At 43.9% G+C, this 22,903-nt stretch overlaps 1 protein-coding gene across 1 annotated transcript; it reads left to right on the top strand.

The window, feature by feature from the left end:
* Positions 1-6,342: 6,342 nt before the first annotated feature.
* LOC140202255 (transcription factor Ovo-like 2) lies at positions 6,343-19,740 on the top strand. Its single transcript, XM_072267132.1, has 4 exons — positions 6,343-6,698; positions 7,559-7,758; positions 9,686-9,872; positions 18,949-19,740. Exons 1-4 carry the CDS (start codon positions 6,599-6,601, stop codon positions 19,245-19,247), a joined length of 786 nt encoding a protein of 261 aa, XP_072123233.1. The 5' UTR covers positions 6,343-6,598; the 3' UTR covers positions 19,248-19,740.
* The last annotated feature ends 3,163 nt before the right edge of the window (positions 19,741-22,903 follow it).

The following is a 22,903-nucleotide window of genomic DNA, read 5'->3' as shown; positions in this document are numbered from 1 at the left end:
AGGTGTTCAGAACAACCTTGGATTCATATGTGCAGTCAAGAACCATCTTATGCAATTGGTCAATCATGCTAACTGGAATAGTATAAGGGTAGCTTGCCGAACACCAGCTCTATCCCAATTAAGATTCAGATTCCAATCTGAATCCTTGTCAGCGTAATTTTCACTGTTGTGATCATCTTCGCCTCATCGTTCCTCTGTGTGCCGCTACCATCGTTCCATCCATGTCAACTTGCTGCCGATAGCATCCGATCAGCATCAATATCCAATAACATTCCCAGTTTGTATTAACTTTTTATTTTAATTTAACCCCATTAATGATGGATAAATATGTACGGCACAATTTCTAGGAACCCTTGAATTCTAATCCTGCTAAGAAAAAGAAAGTGCAGAAAGTGTGTCAATACAATGTTACGTACCTGGAGAGTGGTTTTATTCTGTTCCTGTCAATCCAGCAATGCCCCATGTGTCCTATTTGTAATGCTGTACTGTCCAATGACACTATGAAACCATCAAGGTTGCCGGAACGCTTGACTGGAGGGCAGAGTAAAGTCAAGATGACACTAAACGGCGACTCCTCTGCTTGCATCATTGGAAACAGCTTTATTTCTATCTTTGATATCTCTTTTTTCCCTTTTCAAGGTTCTTTTGAAGACCCTGACCTGAAGTTACACTCTGACTTCGGTTCTTTGTGGGAATGGGACCCACTCTCGGGGCCTCACGACCAGCCAAGGACACGGCCTGGAAGACTAGCATGCCTTCAGGGTGCTGGATTTTTGTGGTTATGGAGACGGGCTGATTCAAGGCCGAAGCCTCTGACTGAGGCGTTGCGGGAGAATAGGGAACATCGAGAGCAGTGGGTTAGATGCTGGCTGTGTGTCCAGAGAAGTGAGCCTTTCTGGGGCCCATTCTGAGTGAAGAACTCGGAAAAAGCGACGCAACAGATATTTAACACCATAAATCAGTGAGTTGTTTGTTATGTCTCCCCTCTCACTGTGAAACGGGAACACTTCTTTTTCCCTTATTAGGGAGAGAGAGAGCCTATGGTATATCGAATTCCTGGGTGAACGAGTAGTCTTCGGGGTACTGCATGCTTGAGTGCTTTGCTGCATGCTTGAGTGCTCAGTGGAGGGCGCTGATGTTTTTTGCGGGTGGAGGAGGGGGAGTCATTGCCTTGCTGCTGCTTGTACGTGGAGGGGAGCTGGGGGGGGATTTGGGGTTCTAACGTTTAACTGTCGTTCATTCTTTGGGGCACTCCTCTGTTTTTGTGGATGTTTGCAAAGAAAAAGAATTTCAGGATGTATGTTGTATACATTTCTCTGACATTAAATGTACCTATTGATCCTATAAAAGAAACCCTGAAAAGGCTACTTTGGTATCACTCAATTCCTGAAGATGAAGGAAGCATTTGAAAAGCATTGCACACTCCAGTCATTTGCCAAGAAAGCTAAAAATGACCTTGATAATGGTCTCATTGCTTCCTATAACATTTCCAAAATGATAGCAAAGTGTGGAAAATCCCATACGACTTGTAAAGGATTAATAATGCCTGCTGAATCGGAACTGCTCACCACTGTTCTCAAAATGGATATCAGTATTTTAAGATCAATTCCTCTGTGTAATAACTCTGTAGCTCGTCATATTGTTGAAATGAGTGAAGACATTGAGGATCAACTATGCACAGAACTACAAAAAAACAGAGTTTGGGATACAATTGGATAAGTTAACTGTGTGAGACAATGAAGCATTGTTGAAGGCATATGTATGGTTTATCAAAAATGGAAAAGTTTATGAAGAGATTCTCTTTTGTAAAAGTTAAAAACAAATATCAACAGAGAATCAATCTACAAAGAACTCAAAATGCACATTGAGAATAAAAGTATTCTAATTAGGAGCATGATTTCTTGTACAACAGATGGAGCACCATATTTGACAGGTCGCCATGCTAGTTTAGTGGCATTAATGAAAAAAGAAATTCCAACTCTCTTTGTAATCCATTGTGCAATTCATCATCAAGGTTTGCAGCCAAAAACTCAGCCTGTAACTTTTTTTCAAACATGACTCTTGTAATATCTACTGTCAACAAAATTAAGGCTCATCTATCAAATAGCAGAATGTTTCACCAGTTGTGCCAAGATAGCGATAGAGTGTTTAAATGCCTGCTTCTTCACACTGAAGTCCATTGGCTCTCAAAAGGCTGCTGCTTTAAAAATTTCTTTGATCTTTTTGACACTGGTTGAATTTTGTTCAAAGTTGACAAGACCTTGGGAAACAAGATTGAACTTCTACATGGAGATGTGGCATACCTAGTCGATCTGTATGGCAAAATGAACATTCTAAATATGAATTGGCAGGATGAGAATTTCACTTTAATCCAGGCCAAAATGCAGTGTCCACTTTTATTGAAAAATTGGAAATATATAGGCAAAAGATTGGGAGAAGAATGGCATTCTCTTTCACAGACGGTGATATGCAAGTGTACTGCTTACACCTGCAGTCACTGAAGAAGGATTTTCAGAATCAATTCATGTATTTGTAATTAACCCATTCCTTTTCAAGGTGGAATAACAGGAAGAGAGCTTGCAGGAAGAAATTATTGAAATTCAGAATGATGAAGAAGCAAAAATGCTTTTTTCAAAAATGTCCTCTTTTGTGGTATATGGCGACACTGTCATATGAAGTTTCCTGGTCTTTGGAGAAGAGCCAAACTGCTCTTCATTGCATTTCCATCCTCCTATCTTGTTGAAAGAGGCTCCAGTGCAGTGAGCCACGTACTCACCAAGAACAGAAACTGCTTAGACATTGTTACATATGGGGACTTAAGTCTTTTGCTGTCACACGTGAACCAGACATTTCAACTCTTGCTAAAAACCACCAAGCTCAAGGATCACATTGATATCATTGCGGCCAAAAAGTTCTATTCATAAAATTCAAAGGAACATCTAAACAAGCCTGATGCATTTTGGAAACAAATCCTGTGGACTGATGAAGTTAAAATAGAACTTTTTGGCCGCAATGAGCAAAGGTATGTTTGGAGAAGAAAGGGTGCAGAATTTCATGAAAAGAACACCTCTCCAAATGTTAAGCACGGAGGTGGATCAATCATGCTTTGAGCTTGTGCTGCAGCCAGTGGCACGGGGAACATTTCACTGGTAGAGGGAAGAATGAATTCAATTGAATACCAGCAAAGTCTGGAAGCAAACATCACACCATCTGTAAAAAAGCCTAAGATGAAAAGAGGATGGCTTTTACAACAGGATAATGATCCGAAGCACACTTCAAAATCCACAATAGACTACCTCAAGAGGTGCAAGGTGAAGGTTTTGCCATGGCCCTCACAGTCCCCCGACCTAAACATCATCGAGAATCTGTGGATAGACCTGAAAAGAGCAGTGCATGCAAGACAGCCCAAGAATCTCACTGAACCAGAAGGCTTTTGCAAGGAAGAATGGGTAAAAATCCCCCAAACAAGGATTGAAAGACTCTTAGCTGGCTACAAAAAGCATTTACAAGCTGTGATACTTGCCAGAGGGGGTGTTACTAAGTACTGCCATGCAGGGTGCCCAAACTTTTGCTTCAGCTCGTTTCTTTTTTTGTTATTTTGAAACAGTAAAAGATGGAAATAAAGAAGTTTTCTCGCTTAAAGTATTAAAGAAATGTGTCATCTTTAACTTTATGCCTTTTGGAAATCAGTTCATCTTTTACTGGCTCAGCTGTTCACAGTAACAGAAATTTTGACCAGGGGTGCCTGAACTTTTGCATGCCACTGTACATTATTAAAGACTGACGATCAACCAATGTGCAAAATAAGACAGATTGTGCAAAGATAAATACTGGGAACGTGTATTGTAGAGGCCTTGAAAGTGAGTCTGTTGGCTGTGAAATCAGTTCAGAGTTGAGGAGAGTAAAGTTATCGGTGCAGGTTCAAGAGCGTGACGGCTGAAGAATAATATCTGTACCTGACCCTGGTGGTGTGCGACCTGCAGCTCCCGTATCTCCTGCCTGATGGTAGTAGGGAAATGAAGGAGTGGCCTGGAATGAGGAGGTCCGTGATGATGGATGCCGCTTTCCTGCGGCAGTGCTCCCTGTAAATGCGCTCCGTGGTGGGGAGGATTTTGCCTGCGATGGTCTGGATGGTAGCCACCGTTTTCTGCATTGGGACCGGGTTTGATGGAGGTACTGTATGTTTTTGGATTATGCGATGGTTGATCCAGCAATCATGTGACAGGGGCATCCCTATCGGCTCTTCCCTTCACCAGCCCACCAAACCAACACCAATGGTATACCCGTGAAAACAAGTCATTCAGTAAAGAAATGCGAAACCAACCCGAGGGAAAGTTCGTTATGCAGTTTTCTACACAAACGTTTCTACATTCAATTTGAGCACAAGTTTCAAAAACCAACGAATTTTATCAGTAAGTCACCTTTGTGCCTGCTGGAAGATTGTTACTCGCGTGTTTTTGACTGTGGAGTTACTAATCGTTCGCACAATACTATTTTACTTTGACCACAACTGCAAAACTTGGTCGGCCCGAAACTTGGTGGTCTGCCAGCTGACGGAGATGTCCGTGGGAGAATGCTGCCGACTGGCACACTCTCGTCTGCAGGAGTACGTTCTGAGGGATGCACTCAAACTTGGTGCAGCCACCGCGAAGGCCCGGTGGGGAAGGAACACAGTTTAACGTTCATCACCCGTTGTGTGGGGAGGAGACCTACCCTCATCAGCGGTGTGGACAGATAATCAACATGGTGCCCAAGGAGTGGGTGGAATTGTTAATTTGGGAAAGTATTAGAGCCATTGCCTGCCTTTATTGTTGAAAATTTTGATTGTTAATAAGTCTTAACTCTTGACCAAGGGTTGAGAGTAAACGCATGATTTACTGTAAACATCTTTCATTTGTAAATGAACAGAGTCAACGCAAAATTTTTATTGTTAATAACTGTATTGAATAAGGACTCACAGTCAACGAATGGTTTTCTTTTCCTGTATGTAATTATTTTTATTTTGTAATATTTCTGAATAAAGTATTTTTGGAAAAAAAACTTGTAGCAGTGACCAGCAGCCCAATCATTGCCAGCAGAGCGGCGTACCTGTTATTTCATACCCTTGCCCGCAGCCACTCTTCTGCCCATGGATGTCCGTAAGGCGAAAACAACTATTTGCTCCCAGTGAGATTGAGAGACAAACCCTACGGTTTAGTGTTTCGCGCGGCTTTTGTGCAAGTGGAAATTCCTAAACCGTTACCACGTGCTGGTGACGCCTGGTTTAGTCAACGGGAGTGAGCAAGAGGTTCTCGGTAGAGTGTCTATTCAGCCGAAACGCGGCGTAAATGTCTGGGAGTTAAATTTTGTAGAAGCGCATAGAGAGATGTGTACAAGAGACTATTAATCTGGTTAAAAACGAAGCGGCGGTGGTGACGGTGGAAGGCGAGTGGGGTGGCTCTTCACACCACAGCAAGCGATTAGCAGTTTTGGAACTGACACAATGCAAGAACACGCTAGGGGAGATTTGCTAAATAAATGAAGCAACGCGCCCTGAACCGGAGGAAGGGAGATCTCTCTCCGGCAGTGGAACTCGCGTAGGTTAGCCTGCCTGAATACGGTACACGAAGTAGCGCCTCGCTTCTCCAGTTCAGCTGACGCTCTCTGCACCCCGTGTGGAAATAGAACCGCGCGGTTTGATACTTCATGCGCGATCCTCGATTTGGGCATCACCTTTTCAGAAGGTGTGGGGTGGGTTTAAACGGGGAGGAGAGAGGGAGGCGGTACACTTTCCTGCCGTTCAATAAACTGTTTGCCCTTCTCAACGACCAGCCATATTTATTACAAGAGCTGATATGATCTCAGATTTCATCTTAACAGGAAGGGTGGTAAATGCTTGCAAACCCCTTCCAGGCATTTAAAAAAAAATCCAGGTATGCACTTGGATTGGCTGCGAACACAGTCAATCCCGATGCAGTCCAGCACCGGAAAACCCCACACCGCTTTCTCTCACTTCACCTGGTTAGCTCGTCTAAATCTGGGGGTGAAAATCGCAGAAACTCTATAAGGGGGAGGGCAGAATACAGCGAAAACTTGGGATGATCAAAGTTTGGTGAAATATGCTACCGGTCAATGAGTAAAACATCTTTGTTGGAAGAAGCATATCCTTATATTAAACGTGTGCAGAGCACAAAAACCAACAAAGGTCGCTGTATCGTTGGCCGTTTTGCAAACATCCGTGCGATGAGAAGGGCAGGGAACAAAACGAAGCTGTACCAACCGGTCAGACAGGTACAAGGGCTTGTTGACACCGTTATTTTCTCAGAACGCATGCGCCCTCGCAAATTTCCTGTTGTATTTTCAATTACAGGAGCAAACTTTTTCCTGTTAGCGCAAAGGTAGCTGGCCAGGTGGGTCTTTCTCTCAACACCTCGCCTCGCCAAGCCTTCTCTAAAATAAAGCAAAGACTCCGGAGGAAGCGGGATCGGCCTCTCCCCAGACACCTGGAGGCTCGGGACTTAGCCTGGAGAAGGATCCGATTTGTATGAAGGAAAGGGGGGTCAGCTGGAGGTAGGAGGGAACCCGGCTTCTGCTGCATCCCCGCCGAGCGCTCGCAGCCATGCCCAGGACATTCCTGGTGAAAAGGAAGGAGCCTTATCCCGAGATCCGCGACTGGAACGGGCTGCCCGACGAGGAGCGCGCCGACACCTACATACCAGGTGAAGCGGACGTGAGCAGGCTTGGCCGGGGGTGAAGGTGGCCAGAGCTGGGGGTGGGGGGGGGGTGAGGGCGCGGGGGGGGGGGGAGGGGTGCCGGGGCAAGGAGAGCAGAGGAGAAAGGGAATACGGGATAAAAATAGGGAGAGGGGCAGAGACTATTGACTGGCCTTCTGTCCCGCGCACACAAAAAAAAGCCCTCTCACTATCAGCATCAATCTACCTTTACAGCCTGTTGGGAGAATGCTCGAACAAGGTCCAAACAAGTACAGCGGGCAGAGCCCGTGAAAGAGGCGCAGTCTCACGGTGGTCTAACACTGAGCTGAAGACGAACACTCTAGCCCCCCTCCCCACTTCTTCATTTGGGCGGGTTTCCATCTCGGAAGAGAACGGGGAGCTTTCAACGGGGCACCGCAATGCTTCCGGATACCGAAGTCCCATAAAAGGGCAGGTAGTGTTTATACTGCAGCGTGGGCGCTCTCTGCCCTCTGATTCCACCAGTCTCCAGGTCTGTTGGCAGATTCGAGGAGGGGGAGGGGAGTCGGCGTCTTCGTACACGGAGGGCACCCCCTCCCAACCCACATTGTCGCTTAAAACTGCAACCTGCCAGCGTAAACATAACGGGACCCGGGGCCCCGCTCCGCTTCTACAGGCGCCGGCCAAGGGTCGAATTCATGGCGGGTATCACATTGCATTCCTTTCAGTCGGAGACTGATCGGAGTGCCCGACAACACCCAGAATTCAAACAAACTAAAAAAAAAATCACAACCCATTGTTCAAACTGCTCCCAACGGCCAACGGTCCCCGCAACGATCACCCTGCACCGGTCACCGTTGTGTAAAAGTTTTATTTCCCATTTCCAGTCATTTTGAATAGTTTCCCGGGTTACCAAGAAGGGAAAACCGAAAATACCGCACCTGGAACAATCGGTTTGGACGAACTGTTAAACGATTCAAACGAGCGCCGCCTCCTTTGCAAGACCGAACCGGGCCAGGAGAATGCTGAAGAGCAAGTTCTGGAGTCGGAATTCAAAAAGCGCAGTGTCTTGCGAACGAAAATCAAGGTAAGGCCAAGCTGCTGGAACTCTGGTTAATCATCACCAAACTCGGCAAAGTAAAGAGAAATCTTCGTCTCTAAACGAGACCCAGAGAGCCGCGCATTAATAAGGACCGCAAGGTAAAGACCCCCCCCCCCAAAAAAAATACCTTGGCATAGCAAATAAAAATTACCTTCAATTTATTTAATACAGTGCACATTGTTTTAATATATTTTATATCAGAAATCGAAAGTAACATATTCATTTTAGTGTATTGAAATTGCACACTAAACAAAATCACAGGCATATATTAATGTATGCCTGTAATATAACGAATAATGTGAAACAATATCAAGTATGAATGAAATACAGATTTTCGTTATATTAAACATTATGTTAAATCAAATAGGAAAACGTTGCAAATGCTCAGCAGGTGGGAAGAGAAACAAGGTTAACGTGACTGAGCACCTGTACAGCGTCTCCAGCTTTTTTCTTATTTTCATACATTGTTATACAGCGAGGGAGAGATCCATTTTTCCCTAAAAGCACCTTCTGTAGCTTATTTTTATAGTCGTACATTGTAATATGTGTACTACATAACTGGACAACATTAATTATTTTATTGATCAATCGAACGAAATAAACTGATCCACTAACTCGCTCTGTGAGTTATAGTTTTTAAATTTATTATTAAAAGTAGTATTTATTATTTCCGATTACACATCATATTTAAGAAGCAAATTCAATCTGCTCTGTAGAATTTAATATCACTGGGCAAACCGAATTATCCGATTGTGCATTATGTAAATATTATATGATTGAATGTGGAGCGCCTTGTATAAAACATTATTTCAGTTGTGCCTACGTACAATCCAATTTATTGATCACACTACAATCCTTTATCAACTTACTAAACGTTGAAGTTTCAATCATAAATTGTAAATTATGATTCCATTACAATTTTGTGTATCATCTTTTAGCACAGAATTAGTTCAAAGGATCCTTTTTTGCTGAATTGAAGGCTGAATCAGCTCTATAAAATTAGCAGAGCAGTGGAGCAGCTCAAATTATTAGCTTCTACAATAAATTATATTTAAATTGTACAGTTCAGGCTGTCCAATGCCCGTGTAAAATCTACAGAACTTATTCAACTTGTATTATATTACACAGCATATTGTATAATTGGAACTAATGTTATGCAAACTATATTATTTACAAATTCATACATGATATTAAACGTAATTCCAATTACATTATTTCAGATTGTATACACTATATGATACCAATTAGTTATTTCGGCTTGCACATATTTCAGATTACACTTTATATAAAAATATAAATTGCATCACTTCAGATTATATATTAAATAAAGTTTAATACGGTACATTATTCCTGATTATGTGTAACAGTAATCAGGTATTATGCTAATTTCATATTATTTACTAATTAATAAGTCGCTAATCAATTATAAATTTTGTTTTATACTACATAAAGACAATTCAATTTGTATATTTTTAATTATATACACACAGAGTATTAATTGAAATGTCACTCTGAGTAAAATAAGCCGAACCTTCTCAAATTCACAATTAGTATTAAAAAGATGACGGTCCGACATACAACTGATTTGCTTGTAGAGAATTGAAAGTGTGTTGGAAGAAAGCAGAGATTCACGCTTTCGATAAACGGCGGTTCGGTATCCGGGAGTCTCCTTTGACTTTTGGTTAGTGAAGCTGGTTAATTGGTTGAATGAACGATCATGTGTGGCGTGTGTACTGCAGCCTCCTCAAGGTCACACCACTTTATTGAGACTCTTGTGTTTTTGTAATGGACTGGAAAAGAGGGTGGACTTGTGGTATCGTTGTGCTCCTTCTGTCGGGTTCTGCGTGCTCAGAATCTGGTTCTAACGGTGCAGCTAATTAGTGGCTTCGCTTCCCCTTCCCCCCTGCAACAGATCACAACTGGCGAGTGCAGCGAGGCCACCTTCTGCTGCCAGGTGTGCAGCAAGGGCTTCCGGTTGCAGCGCATGCTCAACCGGCACCTCAAGTGTCACAACCAGGTGAAGCGCCACCTATGCACGTACTGCGGCAAAGGCTTCAACGACACCTTCGACCTCAAGCGACACGTCAGGACGCACACTGGTACGTCTGTCCGTAAACCCCACCCACGGGGACGTCCTCACTGAGAGCGTCATGGGAGTAGTAGTTCTTTTCAGATGCTTTGCATTATGACCTTTAGAAGTCGTCAAAGTCATGGTATATTTTTATCAAAGTACATATATGTTACCATATACTATCTTGAGATACATTTTCGTGAAGGCATTTACAGGAATATAAAGAAATACAATAGAATTTATGAAAATCTACACATAAAGACTGACAAATAACAAACAAGCAATGTGCAAAGGTGTGTGAAATACAGTATGTGTCATAGTGTCAAATGGGAGGATAGAAGCACATCATACAAAACGCTGGAGGAACTTAGCAAGCCAGGCAGCATGAGTGGAAAGGATTACACAATCAACATCTCGAGCCAAGACCCTTTATCAGGACTGGAAAGAAAGCGGGAAGAAGTCAGATTAAGAAGAGGTGGGGGGAGAGTAAAAGCTAGAAGGTGAAAGGTGAAGCCAGGTGGGTGGAGGAAGGAGGGATGAAGTGAGAAGTTGGGAGGTGTTGGATGGAAAAGGTAAAGGGCTGGAGAAGAAGGAATCTGATAGAGAAAAGAGTGGACCATGGGAGAAAGGGAAGGAGGAAGGACACAAGAGGGATGTGATAGGCAGGTAAGGAGAAGAGAAGAGGTAAGAGGGAGCCAGTGCGGGGAATGAAAGAAGAGAGAAGAAAGGGAGAAGGGGGAAAAATTACTGGAAATAAGAGAAAACAATGTTCATGTCTTCACCCAGACAGAATATGAGCTGTTGCTCCTCCAACCTGAGTGTGGCCTCATGATGGCAGGAGAGGAGCCATGGACTCACCAGTCAAATGGGAATGGGGACTGGAGTTAAAATGGTTGGTCAGTGAGTAATCTTCCTTGTTGCGGAAGTGCTCGGCAAAGTTGGCCTCACCAATGTATAGGCTGCCACATCGGGAGCACTGGATACAGTAGATGACCCCAACAGATTCACAGCTGAATTGTTTCCTCAGCTGGAAGAACTGCTTGGGGCCCTGAATGGAGGTGAGGGAGGAGGTGAATGGCTAGGTTAAGCACGCCTTCTGCTTGGTAGGGCTAAGTGCGAGGAGGGAGCTTAGTGGCAGGGGGGTCTCAGAGGGAGTGATCCCTGTGAAAAGTACAGAGTGGAGGGAAGGTAAAGATGTGTTTGGTGGTAGGATCCCATTGAAGACAGATGTTGTGAGGAATAATGTTGTGGATGCTGAGACTCATGGGGTAGTAGGTGAGGACAAGAGGGACTCTGTCCCTGTTAAGACGCTGGGAAGAGGGGGTGACGGTGAATGTCTAGTAAATTGAGGAGATGCAGGTGAAGGCAACATCAATGGTGGAGGAAGGGAAACCCAGTTCTTTGAAAAAGGAGGACATCTCTAAAGTTCTGGAAAGGAAAGCCTCGTCTTGGGAACAGATGTGGTGGAGATGAAGGAACTGAGAAAAGGGAATGGCATCTTTCCAGGTGGCAAGATGTATAGACAAGATAGCTGTGAGAATCAGTCAGCTTATAAAAGATATTGGTAGACCTTTTGCCCCAGAGATGGAGACAGAGAGATGAAGAAAGGGGAGAGAGGTCCCAGAAGAGGAGCAAGTGATTTAAGGGTAGGGTGGAAGTTAGAGGTAAAGTTGATGAAGTTGACGAATTCCATCACCCCCCCCCCCCACCAGTCTTCTAAACTCTACTGAGTACAGGCTCAGAGCCATCAAATTCTTCTCATGTGTTAACCCCTTAATTCCTGGGTTCATTCTCGTAAACCTTGTCTGGACCCCCTCCAATGCTTGCACATTCTTTCTTAGATAAGGGGCCCAAAACTGTTCACAATACTCCAAGTGCGGTCTGACCTATGTTTTATAAAGCCTCGGCATCACATCCTTGCTCTTATATTCTGTCCTCTTGCAATGAATGCTACCAATGCATTTACCTTCCTTACTACTGATTCAATCTGCAAGTTAACCTTGAGGGAATCCTGTCCTAGGACTCCCAAGTTCCTTTGCACCTCTGATTTTTGAATATGCTCCCCGTTTAGAAAAAAAGTCTGTCATTATTCCTTCTGCCAAAGTACATTTCCATACAATTCCCTGCTCTGTATTCTCCTAATCTGCCTAAATTCTCCTGCTTCCTCAATACTACCTGTCCATCCACCTATCTTTGTATTGTCTGCAAAGTTAGCCACAAGGCCATCAATTCTATCATGGAAATCATTCACATGTATCGTAATGTGAGAAGAAGTAGTCCCAACACCACTCCCTGCAGAACCCTGGCAGCCAACCAGAAAGGCCCCATCTCCTCCCACTCTGTGTCCTGCCGGTCAGCCAGTCTTCTGGTCATGTTGGCATCTTTCACATACGTAATATCACAGGCTCTTGTCTTGTTTAACAGCTTCATGTGCAAAATCTTGTCAAAGGCTTTTTGTAAATCAAGAAAATGTCATCCACTGACTCTCCTTTCTCTATCCTGTCTTATTTTTTTTCCTCAGAGAATGCCAACAGATCGGTCAGGCAAGATTTCCCCTTGAGGAAACCATGCTGACTTTGGCCTATTCTATCAACTGAACCCAAGTACTCCAATACCTCACCCCTAATAACAGAAATCAACTACTGAAATCAGAAACTGATCCATAATTTCCTGTCTTTTGCCTCCCTCCCCTCTTAAAGAACGGAAGTGATATTTGCAATTTTCCAGCTGTACAGAATCATTCCAGAATCTAGTGATTCTTGAAGGATCACTACTAATGCCTCCACAATCTCTTCAGCTACCTCTTTCAGAACTCTGCGGTGTAGTCCATCTGATGACTTATCCGCCTTGGACCTTTCAGCGTCCAAAGCACCTTCTCCACTGTACTAACAACTACACTCAATTCTGCACCCCGACGCTCGAATTTCTGGCACACTGCTGGGGTCTTCCACAGTGAAGACTGATGCAAGGTATTGAGTACAGGAGATGGAATATTACGTTGAAATTGTACAAGATATTGGTGAGGCGTAATTTGGACTCGTGTGCAGATTCGATCACCTACCTAAAGAAAAGATGTAAATAAGGTTGAAAGAATACAAAAAAAATTCACAAGAATGTTGCTGAATCTGGAAGACCTGAGTTAGAAAGAAAAAATGAATAGGTTAGTACTGTACTTTATTCTTTGGAATGTAGATGATTGAGAGGAGGTTTGATAGGGGTATACAAAATAATGAGGGGTATAGATAGGGTAAATGCAAGCAGGCTTTTTCCACTGAGGTTGGGTAGGACTATAACCAGAGGTCATGGGCTAAGGGTGAAGATGCATGCAGAATCAATTTCAACGTTTAAGAGAAGTTTGGATAGGCACATAGATGGTAGGGCTATGGTCCAGGTGCAGGTCGATGAGAGTAGCCATGGTTAAATGGTTAGACACAAATTAGATGGGCTGAAGGGCCTGTTTCTGTGCTGCACTTTTCTATGACTCTAAGAAAATACTTAAGGAGTTCATCCACCATTTCTTTGTTTCTTATTACTACCTCTCCAATGTCATTTTCCAGCAGACCAATGCCCAATCTTGCCTTTATTCTACTCTTTATATACTCTATCTGAAAATCTTCCCGTACATATCCTCTTTTAATGTTTTACACAGAGAGTACTGGATGCATGGAATATGCTGCCAAAGTTGGTGGTAGAGGCAGATACATCAAGGACATTTAAGAAAAACTGGGATAGGCACATGGATGAAAGGAAAATGGAGGATTATATGGAAGGGAAGGGTTAGGTTGGTCTTGGAGTAGCCTAAAAACTCAACACAGCCTGTACTGTTCTATGGTCTATATTTTTTGTTTTGTTATTCTACTAATTTGTGTGATGTTATATTCTGTTTCTTTTGCTTTTATGCTGTCTTTGGCTTCCCTCGTCAGACATGGTTGCCTCATCCTCCCTTTAGAATGTTTCTTCTTCTTGGGATGAACTTATCCTGCTTCTTCCAAATTACTGTTGTTTACTTGGCTTTTTAGAAGGCCTTTGATAAGGTGCGGCACATGAGGCTGATAAACAAGAAAAGAGCCCATGGCATTATAGGAAAAATACTAGCATTGATAGCAGGTTGGCTGACTGGCAGGGGATGGAGAATGGGAATAAAGGCAGCCTTTTCTGGTTGGCTGTTGGTGACTAGTGATGTTCCACAGGGGTCAGTGTTGGGACCAATTCTTTTCACGTTATATGTCAATGATTTTGAGGATGGAATTGATGACTTTGTAGCCAAGTTTGTGGACAATACAGAGATAGGTGAAGGTGCAGGGAGTGCTGAGGAAGTCTGCAGAAGGATTTATGACAGATTGGGTGAATGGGCAAAGAAGTGACAGATGAAGTATAGAGAATTGTATGGTCACTCACTTTGGTAGAAGGAATAAATAAGTAGTGTACACTATTTTCTAAATTCAAAAATCAGATGTGCAAAGGGACTTGGGAGTCCTTGTGCAGGATTCCCTAAAATTTAACTTGCAGGTTGAGTCACTTGTAAGGAAGCCAAATGCAATGTTACCCCTCATTTCAAGGGAAATGGATTATAAAAAGGATGGTATGTTGAGATTTTATAAAGCACTGGAGTATTGGGAGCAGTTTTGGGCCCCTTATCTAAGAAAAGATGTGCTGGCGTTGGAGAGGGCCCAGAGGAGGTTCATGAGAATGATCCCAGCAATGAAAAGCATATCATATGAGGATTATTTGATGTCTCTGAGACTTTACTCATTGGAGTTTAGAAAACAAGGGAGATCTCATTGAAAACCATTGAACATTGAAAGGCCTAGATAGAGTGGACGGGGAGAGGGGAGTGGGGGAGTTGTCATACGCTGTCGTGGGGAGAACATACAAACTCCTTGCAGACAGCAGCAGGAATTGAACCCCAGCCTTCCAGCAGATGTTACATTACTGTGCCAATCCTTGGGAGAGGCAGCTCTGGAGAAAGTAGGGTTCAGGGAGAGTGAATGGAGACAGAGAAGAACATTGCAGGGACAATAGGTGGAGAGGGCCAGAGGGGTCTAGGGAAATGGGTTGTAGCAGGGTAGCGATAACCTGGTGATTGGACTAGTCGCCTTGACACAGATGACTTACATTGCCGGTATTTCTTTACACTTGTGTGTCCCCTCTTATCATTGTTTTCATTACTGTGGAATTCATATTTATTGGTCATATTGAGTGGAACAGGATCCGATTCAGATGGTGAATGAATCCTAAGAACAATAGTCCAAAAGATATCTTACATCTAGCACCTTATTTTCCATAGATTCATCAAATGTGTGCTACAGAATATCTATAACCAATACTTACTCAGCATTCTTCTTCACGAAAACACATTCCACCGCGTCTATTTTTTTCGGAGTAAAGGCATTGAGTGTGACTGAAAACCTCCAGAAAAGTACTAGAGTTGGTGGCTGCTGTGGGTTTAATTTGGTGACTTGAACCTGGAGTCACTGTGTGTAGAGTGTGAAGCCTAATAAACATCTGATACTGAGTGCAGTGCTGTGTCTGTGTCTGTACCTTCAGGTGCCCAGACAGTCAGCTCTGCAACCTCCCCCAACCAAAACCCTCCCATTCTTTACTCCTAAAGACACTCTCAAAAAGTGAATCTGTGACCACTTCAATTAGTCTTCTCGTCCAGGCTCCTGGTGAGACTGTTCTAGCAGTATTACGGCAGTTTTGGTCTCATCATAGAACACTACAGCACAGACAAGCCCTTCAGCCCATGGTGCGTTTAACCTACGCCAATATCAACTCGACCACCGCCTCCCGCATACCCTGCATTTTCCTTTTGTCCCTGTGCCTACTTAAGTCTCTTAAATGTTTCTAATGTATCTGCCTCTACCAGCAGCACATTCCACACACCCACCATTCTACAGGTTAAAAGAATTACCTCTAACGTTCCCCCCATTCATTTCCGCAATCACTTTAAAATTATGCCCCTCTTGATCTCTCAAGCTTCTCGGCTCAAAGCAGAATGACCCTAGTTTTGGAAACTCCTCTCTGTATGTTACACAAGAGCTGAGAGCTTCCAGTCAGTATGACAACGGGGGCTGAAGTAGCCCAGCGAACCCCCACACTCTACAGACACCGCCTGACCTACCAAGTGTTTCTAGCATTCACTTCTGCTCCAACTAGGAATGGATACCTCCTACGTAAAAATAAAAATTTCATTAGCCACAGAGTGAGGAAGTGTTGAAGGTGAAATTTCTGACTGGTTCAGTGACATTGCTAATGTGGCCTGTTAAACCCATTTGTATTGTTGTTGCAGCCATTTTCTCACCAGTACACTTTTTTACAACATGTACGTGTTTACTGCGGGCCGACGGGGCCGTGGTTGGCAGCTCATCTAGAAGGAAAACTCTGATTTGAAACCCCCACTGCCTTGCGGCTATACCCACTCATGGGGAAGGCTTTGGGAGCAAATGCTGAGGAAAAATCCAGAGCTGGAGTCCTTGAGGCAGTCCTACGTTGATTCACTGCTGACTGGCAACCCTGTGACGCTGCTGACAGAAAACCATATTGATCTCCGACATTCCTTTGGATTCATCAGCTGCATGGGTGGGTTGGGGGGCCTGCTGCATGGGCAACAGCTTGCTCTCCAAATCGTACTGCCCAGGTTTGTGTAGACAGCAAGCATGCGACATCCATGATTGACCTTGATCAACGGAGGGCCTATCTACATGTTTACGGTTTTACTTTCACCTCTGGAAGGAGTATGGCAGGTAGTAAATCTGATTATTGAAGGGTCGGCTGTGGAAAGGATGAGCAGCTTCAAGGATCAACATCTCTGAGGGTCTATCCTGGGCCCAACATATTGATGCAATTATGAAGAAGGCACACCAGTGGCTACATTTCATTAGGAGTTTGAGGAGACGTGGTATGTCACCAAAGACTAGCAAATTTCTGCAGATGTACTTAGGAGAACATTCTAACTGGTTGCATCACCGTCTGATATGGAGGAGCCAATGCACAGGATCGTAAAAAGCTGCAGAGGGTTGTAAACTCAGCCCGCTCCACCATGGCAGCAGCCTCCCCAGTATCGAGGACATCTTCAAAAGGCAGCATCCATCATTAAGGACCCCCATCATCCAGGAGTCACCCTCCTTTCATCACTGCCATAAGGGAGGAGGTACAGGAGCCTGAAGATACAAACTGTTTTAGCAACAGCTTCTTCCCCTCTGCCATCAGATTTCTAAACTGACAATGAACCCACGAACACTACCTTACTGTTGTTGCTCTTTCTGCACTACTTTTTTATATACACTCAGTGGCCATTTTACTAGATATCTCCTGTACTTAATAAAGTGGCCATTGAGTGTGTGTTAATGATCTTCTGCTGCTGTAGCCAATCCACTTCAAGGCTCTTCTGCACACCACTGTTGTAACAGGTGGTTATTTGAGTTACTGTTGCCTTCCTGTCAGCTTGAACCAGTCTGGCCATTCTCCTTTGATCTCTCTCATAACAAGGAGATTTTGCCCACAGGGTGTTTTTTTTATTTTGCAGTATTCCCTGTAAATTCTGAAGACGTCTGTGCATGAAAGTCTGAGGAGGTCAGCAGTTTCTGAGATACTCAAATCACCCTATCTGGCACCAACAAACATTCCCCAGTCAAAGTCACTTAGATCACATTTCCTTCCCATTCTAATGTTTGGTCTGGGTGACAACTGAACCTCTTGACCATGTCTGCATGCTTTTATATGTTGAGTTGCTGCCACATGATTGGCTGATTAGGTATTTGCATTAACAAGCAGGTGTACAGGTATAAGGAATAAAGTAGTATATTTATTATAATTTATAATATGTTTTGTGTATTGCTCTGTACTGCTGCTGCAAAACAACACATTTTATGACATATGTCAGTCATAATAAACCTGATTCTGACATTGCTGCTCCCAGGGAAGACAGATGTACCATATGAGAGATTGAAAAAATCTAGTCTGTGTTTTCTAGAGTTCAGAAGAATTTTGAGGTTCAACAAACAAGCTGCCGGGGGAACTCTCCGGGTCAAGTGGCAAATGTAGTCAGTCTTAGGGGAGGAATTGTCAACACAGATCAAGATCCTGCCTCCAAGTTCAGTGTGGGGAAGGGTGGTAGCCAGCATAAATTGCCTCTGGACGCCACCTTTCACCGTGCTCAAATCCACGCAGGTAGCATTACTGTAATGCTATTATAATGGCAGGGTTGAACTTCTGCCATGATCCGTAAGGAGTGTGTAAAATTCTCCCTGTGACCATGTTGGTTCCGGTTCCCTCCCACATTCCAAAGACACACTGCTCAGTAGGAGAATGGTCCCATGGGTGTAATTAGGTGCCAAGAGCTCACTGGGCCAGAAGGGCCTGTTACCTTGTTGTATCTCTAAATATGGAGGTTAAACCACTGAGTTCGCTCAAAACAGGGATTGATAGATTTCTGGATTCTTGGGGAAATCGAGAACCATAGAAAAGTGGCAGAGGTGGAAGATCAGACGTGATCCCACTGAACGGTGGAGCAGACTTAAAGTCCAAGTGGCTTACCCCTGCTTGTGATTCTTTGGTTTTGACATCCCATGACCATTGTTACCCCTTTCATTAGCCCTGCCCCCCCATGTGATGTAAAATGATTGGTTGTCTGTCATATCCAGCGGTGACAGAGCCTTTGCAGGAGAGTTTTTAAAATGGAAAAGCTGTTGCACTGGGGCAGTTTCACTCTCTCGGCCTCTGATGTCTGGGTCCAGTGGTTCAAACAGCTGTCACAACTGGTATATTCCTTGGTTGCAGTGGATGACTATGACTTCTTCTGTGCCTTGATATGCCCTCTGTTCTTCATGAAGCACTGAATCTCATCTACCTAGTCTGCCGGAGCTAACTTGCAATGTAATAAAATACAAGTTGTCCCCTGGACATTGCATGAGGCTCAACTTATTTCTGAAACTTCCTCAGAGAAACAAGCTCCCCTGGTACTGTCAGCAAGGTATTGTGTACCTCTATAGTCTGAAAGCTTTCTTCAGTCAGAGAGAGTCCATATTATGGAGAAGGTGAAGGTATGGTAATAAAGTTGAAACTGTTCATAAAAGCTGCAATGTTTTTTATTTCCTGTGTAGGTATTCGCCCCTACAAATGCAGCCTTTGCCACAAAGCCTTTACGCAGAGATGCTCCTTGGAGTCACACCTGAAGAAAATCCATGGCGTGGCACAGAAGTACAGCTACAAGGAGAGAAGAGCTAAGCTCTACGTCTGTGAGGAGTGTGGCTTCACAGCCATAAACCAAGAGGACCTCTACCTCCACATGAGGCAGAACCACCCAGAAAACCCCCTGCTTAAAAAGACTTCCAAGAAAATAGCTGCCTCCTTGCAGAAGAAGTTGCTGCACAACAGTGATGAGAGCAAGGACTCTGAATAGGAGCAAAGGTATTAGTGCCTACACTGAAGCTTCAATGCTTTAACTTGATGGTTGGTGCCAAGGAGATAGTTCCTGCTGTGTTTCCTATCAGTGTCAACCAATCCCCTTTGACCTGTCTGCCAGGTAGATGAATCAGAGAGGATATTTAGGCTGTTGCTGATACACAGAGATCAGATCATATTTTCAGGTCCTGTGAAAAGGAGATTAACTCTAGGGCCCTACAGTCATGGATGGAATCTTTGTCCTTCTATCCCGTGTCTGGGAAGGTGATGGTACTTACAATTTGACCCAATCAATTGAGCCTCTTCAAAGGACAATTACATTAAGGCTCAGTGTCTGAGCAATGTGTGGGGCTTTTCAGCATTTCTCAGCAGTCTTTCCTGTCAATCATCTTCTTTGCTCTTTAATTTTTGGTTCTGGGTACATTTAGCTCCAAAGTATGCACTGTATCCACTTATAAATTTGTGAGGTTGGAAAATAAAACATGCACATAAAGGAAAAACATGGTGAACTTCCAATATTTTGTGCAAATTTCTCAACTTTCAGAGATCTTCAAAATGCTTTACTAGCCAGAAAAAGTACTACACTTTGTAAAAATAAATACTTTACATGAAGACACAAGGTGTTGCAGATGCTGGAAATCCAGGGCCACACACACAAGATACTGGAGGAACTCAGTAGGTCAGGCAGCATCTATGGAGGGGAATTTTTGAAAACAGTTGACATTTTGTGCTGAGACTCTTCACCCAAACTGGAAGGGAAGGGGGAAGAAGCCAGACACAAGAAGGTGGGGGAGGGGGGAGGGTTACAAGCTGACAAGTGATAGGTGAAGCCAGGTGAGGGGACGGTGGGTGGGTGAGAAGCTGGGAGCTGATAGGTGGAAAAGGTAAAGGGCTGAAGTAGGAGATATTTGATTGGAGAAGAGAGTGGACCATGGGAATGGGGGAGGGGCACCAGAGGGAGGTGAGAAGTAAGAAGAGAAAGGGTAAGAGGGGAGCCATGGCAAATGGAAAAAGAGAGAAGGAGGATGTGAGGGAAATCACTGGAAGTTAGATAAATCAATGTTCATGCCGTCAAGCTAAAAGCTACCTAGACATGAGATGTTGCTCCTCCAACCTGAGAATGGCCTAAGCCATGGCCTGACATGTTGGAATGGGAATGTGAATGTGTGGACCCAGGGAAATCCTGCCTGTTATGGGCGGCGTGAGGGGCTCGACAAAGCAGTCCTGCAGTCTACATCGGGTAGCATCTATGTAGAGAAGGCTGCACCAGGAGCGCTGGCCACAGGATATGACCCCGAAAGGCTTGCAGGTGAAGTGTCACCTCACCTGGAAGGCCTGTTTGGAGCCCTGAACGGTGCTGAGGGAGGAGGTGAAGGGGCAGTTGTAGCATTTGTACTACTGGCAGGGATATGAAGATATGATTTATAGTCAATGTCTTCCCAGTCCCTTCAGCAGTTACATATTCTGCTTGAAACTGTTCTTAAGAATCACTTCAGAAAACAAAGTTGGGTTGTTTATTCTGCAGATTGCATGTCAACCACTTCAAACCACATTGTCAAGGTTGTGGGGCTTTGACTGTGTTCTGACTGCAAGAAGCCTCAGTGTTGTCTTTGTAAAACTTCCAAGTAGCTCTAGAACAGGGATCCACAGACCCCTCAGTTAATGGTAGGGGTCCATGGCATAAAAATGTTGGGAAACCCTGCTCTAGAATGTTCAGTCTTGAGAATTAATGAAGAAAAGGATTCCTGGTTACAAAATGGCCATCGTACATGCCAAAGGACTTTAGTACCGATGATGGAAGAGTGGTCAGTGATGTAATGCAGGAAGCTGGAAACTGGCAATTTGCATACGTCAAGGCCACAAGAGACAAGATGAGATAACCTTTAAGAGATGCTCATTTATGAATGATACAGTATAGACCCTTCAGCCCACCATGTCTTTACTAGCCATCAACCATATACCAGCACATGGTCTATAGCCTCCTCTGCCCTGGCAATTCAAGGAGAAATCTAGACATTACTGAAATTTTGTGTCTCTTTCTCCATCCCACTTTCAGACAGGTTCTGAGACCCCTCTGGGTGCAGAGGTTCTTCCTTCAATGCCCTCTAAACCTTACAGGAGGTAGTAGAAGCAGGAGTAGGCTACTCACCCCTTCAAAGGCTATTCTGTCATTCCATATGATCATGGCTGATCTGCCCCAGGCCTCAACACAGTGCCAATTCCCCAAACGTTCAAAGATCTTTCTACTTTCCCTTTAAATATCCTCATTGATTTTACCTCCATAATCCTCCCAGACAGAACATTCCAGAGATTTACCAATGCCTAAGCGAAGAAGCTCCAACTCACCTCAGTTTTAAACAACTGCCTACTAATCTTGTAATTGTCTTCCAGTCTTGAACTGAAACATCTCAACATCTACGCAGTCAAGTTCCCACAGAATCTTACATACCTTGAACAAGATCACCGCACTCTCAGTGAAAGAAAAATATTTATCTTGGTTATGAATGGCTGACCCACGTGAGATATACCTCTGGATTCCCTGCACCAGAGACAAGGAAACATCACTGATGGATTAGCACGATGGACAGGGAAATGACTGATGGGAGTTTAATCCAGGCAAGAGGTCTGGTATGGGTCAACAGGACTCAGAAGAATAACAGTTTAGCATGGACTAGATGGGCCAAATGGCTGTTTCAGTGCTGTGGTGACCTATGACTCCAAGTGTGAGGTGTTGCACTTTAGAGGGTCAAATCAAAGGAGAAAGTGTTAATGGTTAACAGTTAATTGCAGACCCCTAATTAAGGTACAGAGTAACCAGTTCCATAGCTCATCAAAAGCAGGAACACAAGTGGAGGAGGTGGTAAAGACGTGTATGGCATGCTTGCCCTCATTGGTAGGGGTGCTGACTATAAGAGTAAGGGACTCATTCTGTAGCTATATCAAACATTTGTCCAACTGTACTGGGACTACTGTGCGTGGTTCTGGTCACCCCACTTGAGGAAGAATGTGAAGTCTGTGGAAAGGGCGCAAAAGAGGTTTACCAGGATGCTGCTATAAGGAAAGGATGGAAAATCTTGGGGTGTTCTCCGTGGAATGTCAGAGGCTGAGGGGAGACCTAATAAAGGCTGTTAAAATTATGAGAAGCATAGGTAGGATAGACAGAATCTTATCCCTAAGGTAGAAATGTCAAAACCTTGAGGACATGCTTCTAAGGTTAGAGGGGGAAAGTTTAAAAGCATCGTGAGAGACAAGTTTTTTTTAATGCAGAGGGTAGTAGGTATGTGGAATAGGTATAGGTTACTGGAGGCGGTAGTGGATCAGGCAGCTTGGTGGAGTTTAATAGACTTTTAGATAGAAATGTGACTGTGAAGGGAGTGGAGAGATATGCATAATACACAAGAGGAGGACATTGGCATCAGGATTGGCCCAATGGCCTGTCCGGTGTTGTACTGTTCTATGTTCCCTGTATCCACTGTCAAGTCCTGTAAGAACTTTGTGTTTCAATGAGATCACTTCTCCCTATTCTGACTTTTGAACAGTATAGGTCTACTCTTACTAACCTTTCCTTGTCAGACAAACCCTCCATCTCAGGGATGAATCCTTGTTGGACTCCCTCCATCACAGGTATATCCTCCCAGTAGAAACCCTAGAGCT

The sequence above is a fragment of the Mobula birostris genome, chromosome 8, assembly GCF_030028105.1.
Source record: "Mobula birostris isolate sMobBir1 chromosome 8, sMobBir1.hap1, whole genome shotgun sequence".
Lineage (NCBI taxonomy): Eukaryota > Metazoa > Chordata > Chondrichthyes > Myliobatiformes > Myliobatidae > Mobula > Mobula birostris.
This window is presented reverse-complemented; position numbering and strand designations above follow the sequence as displayed.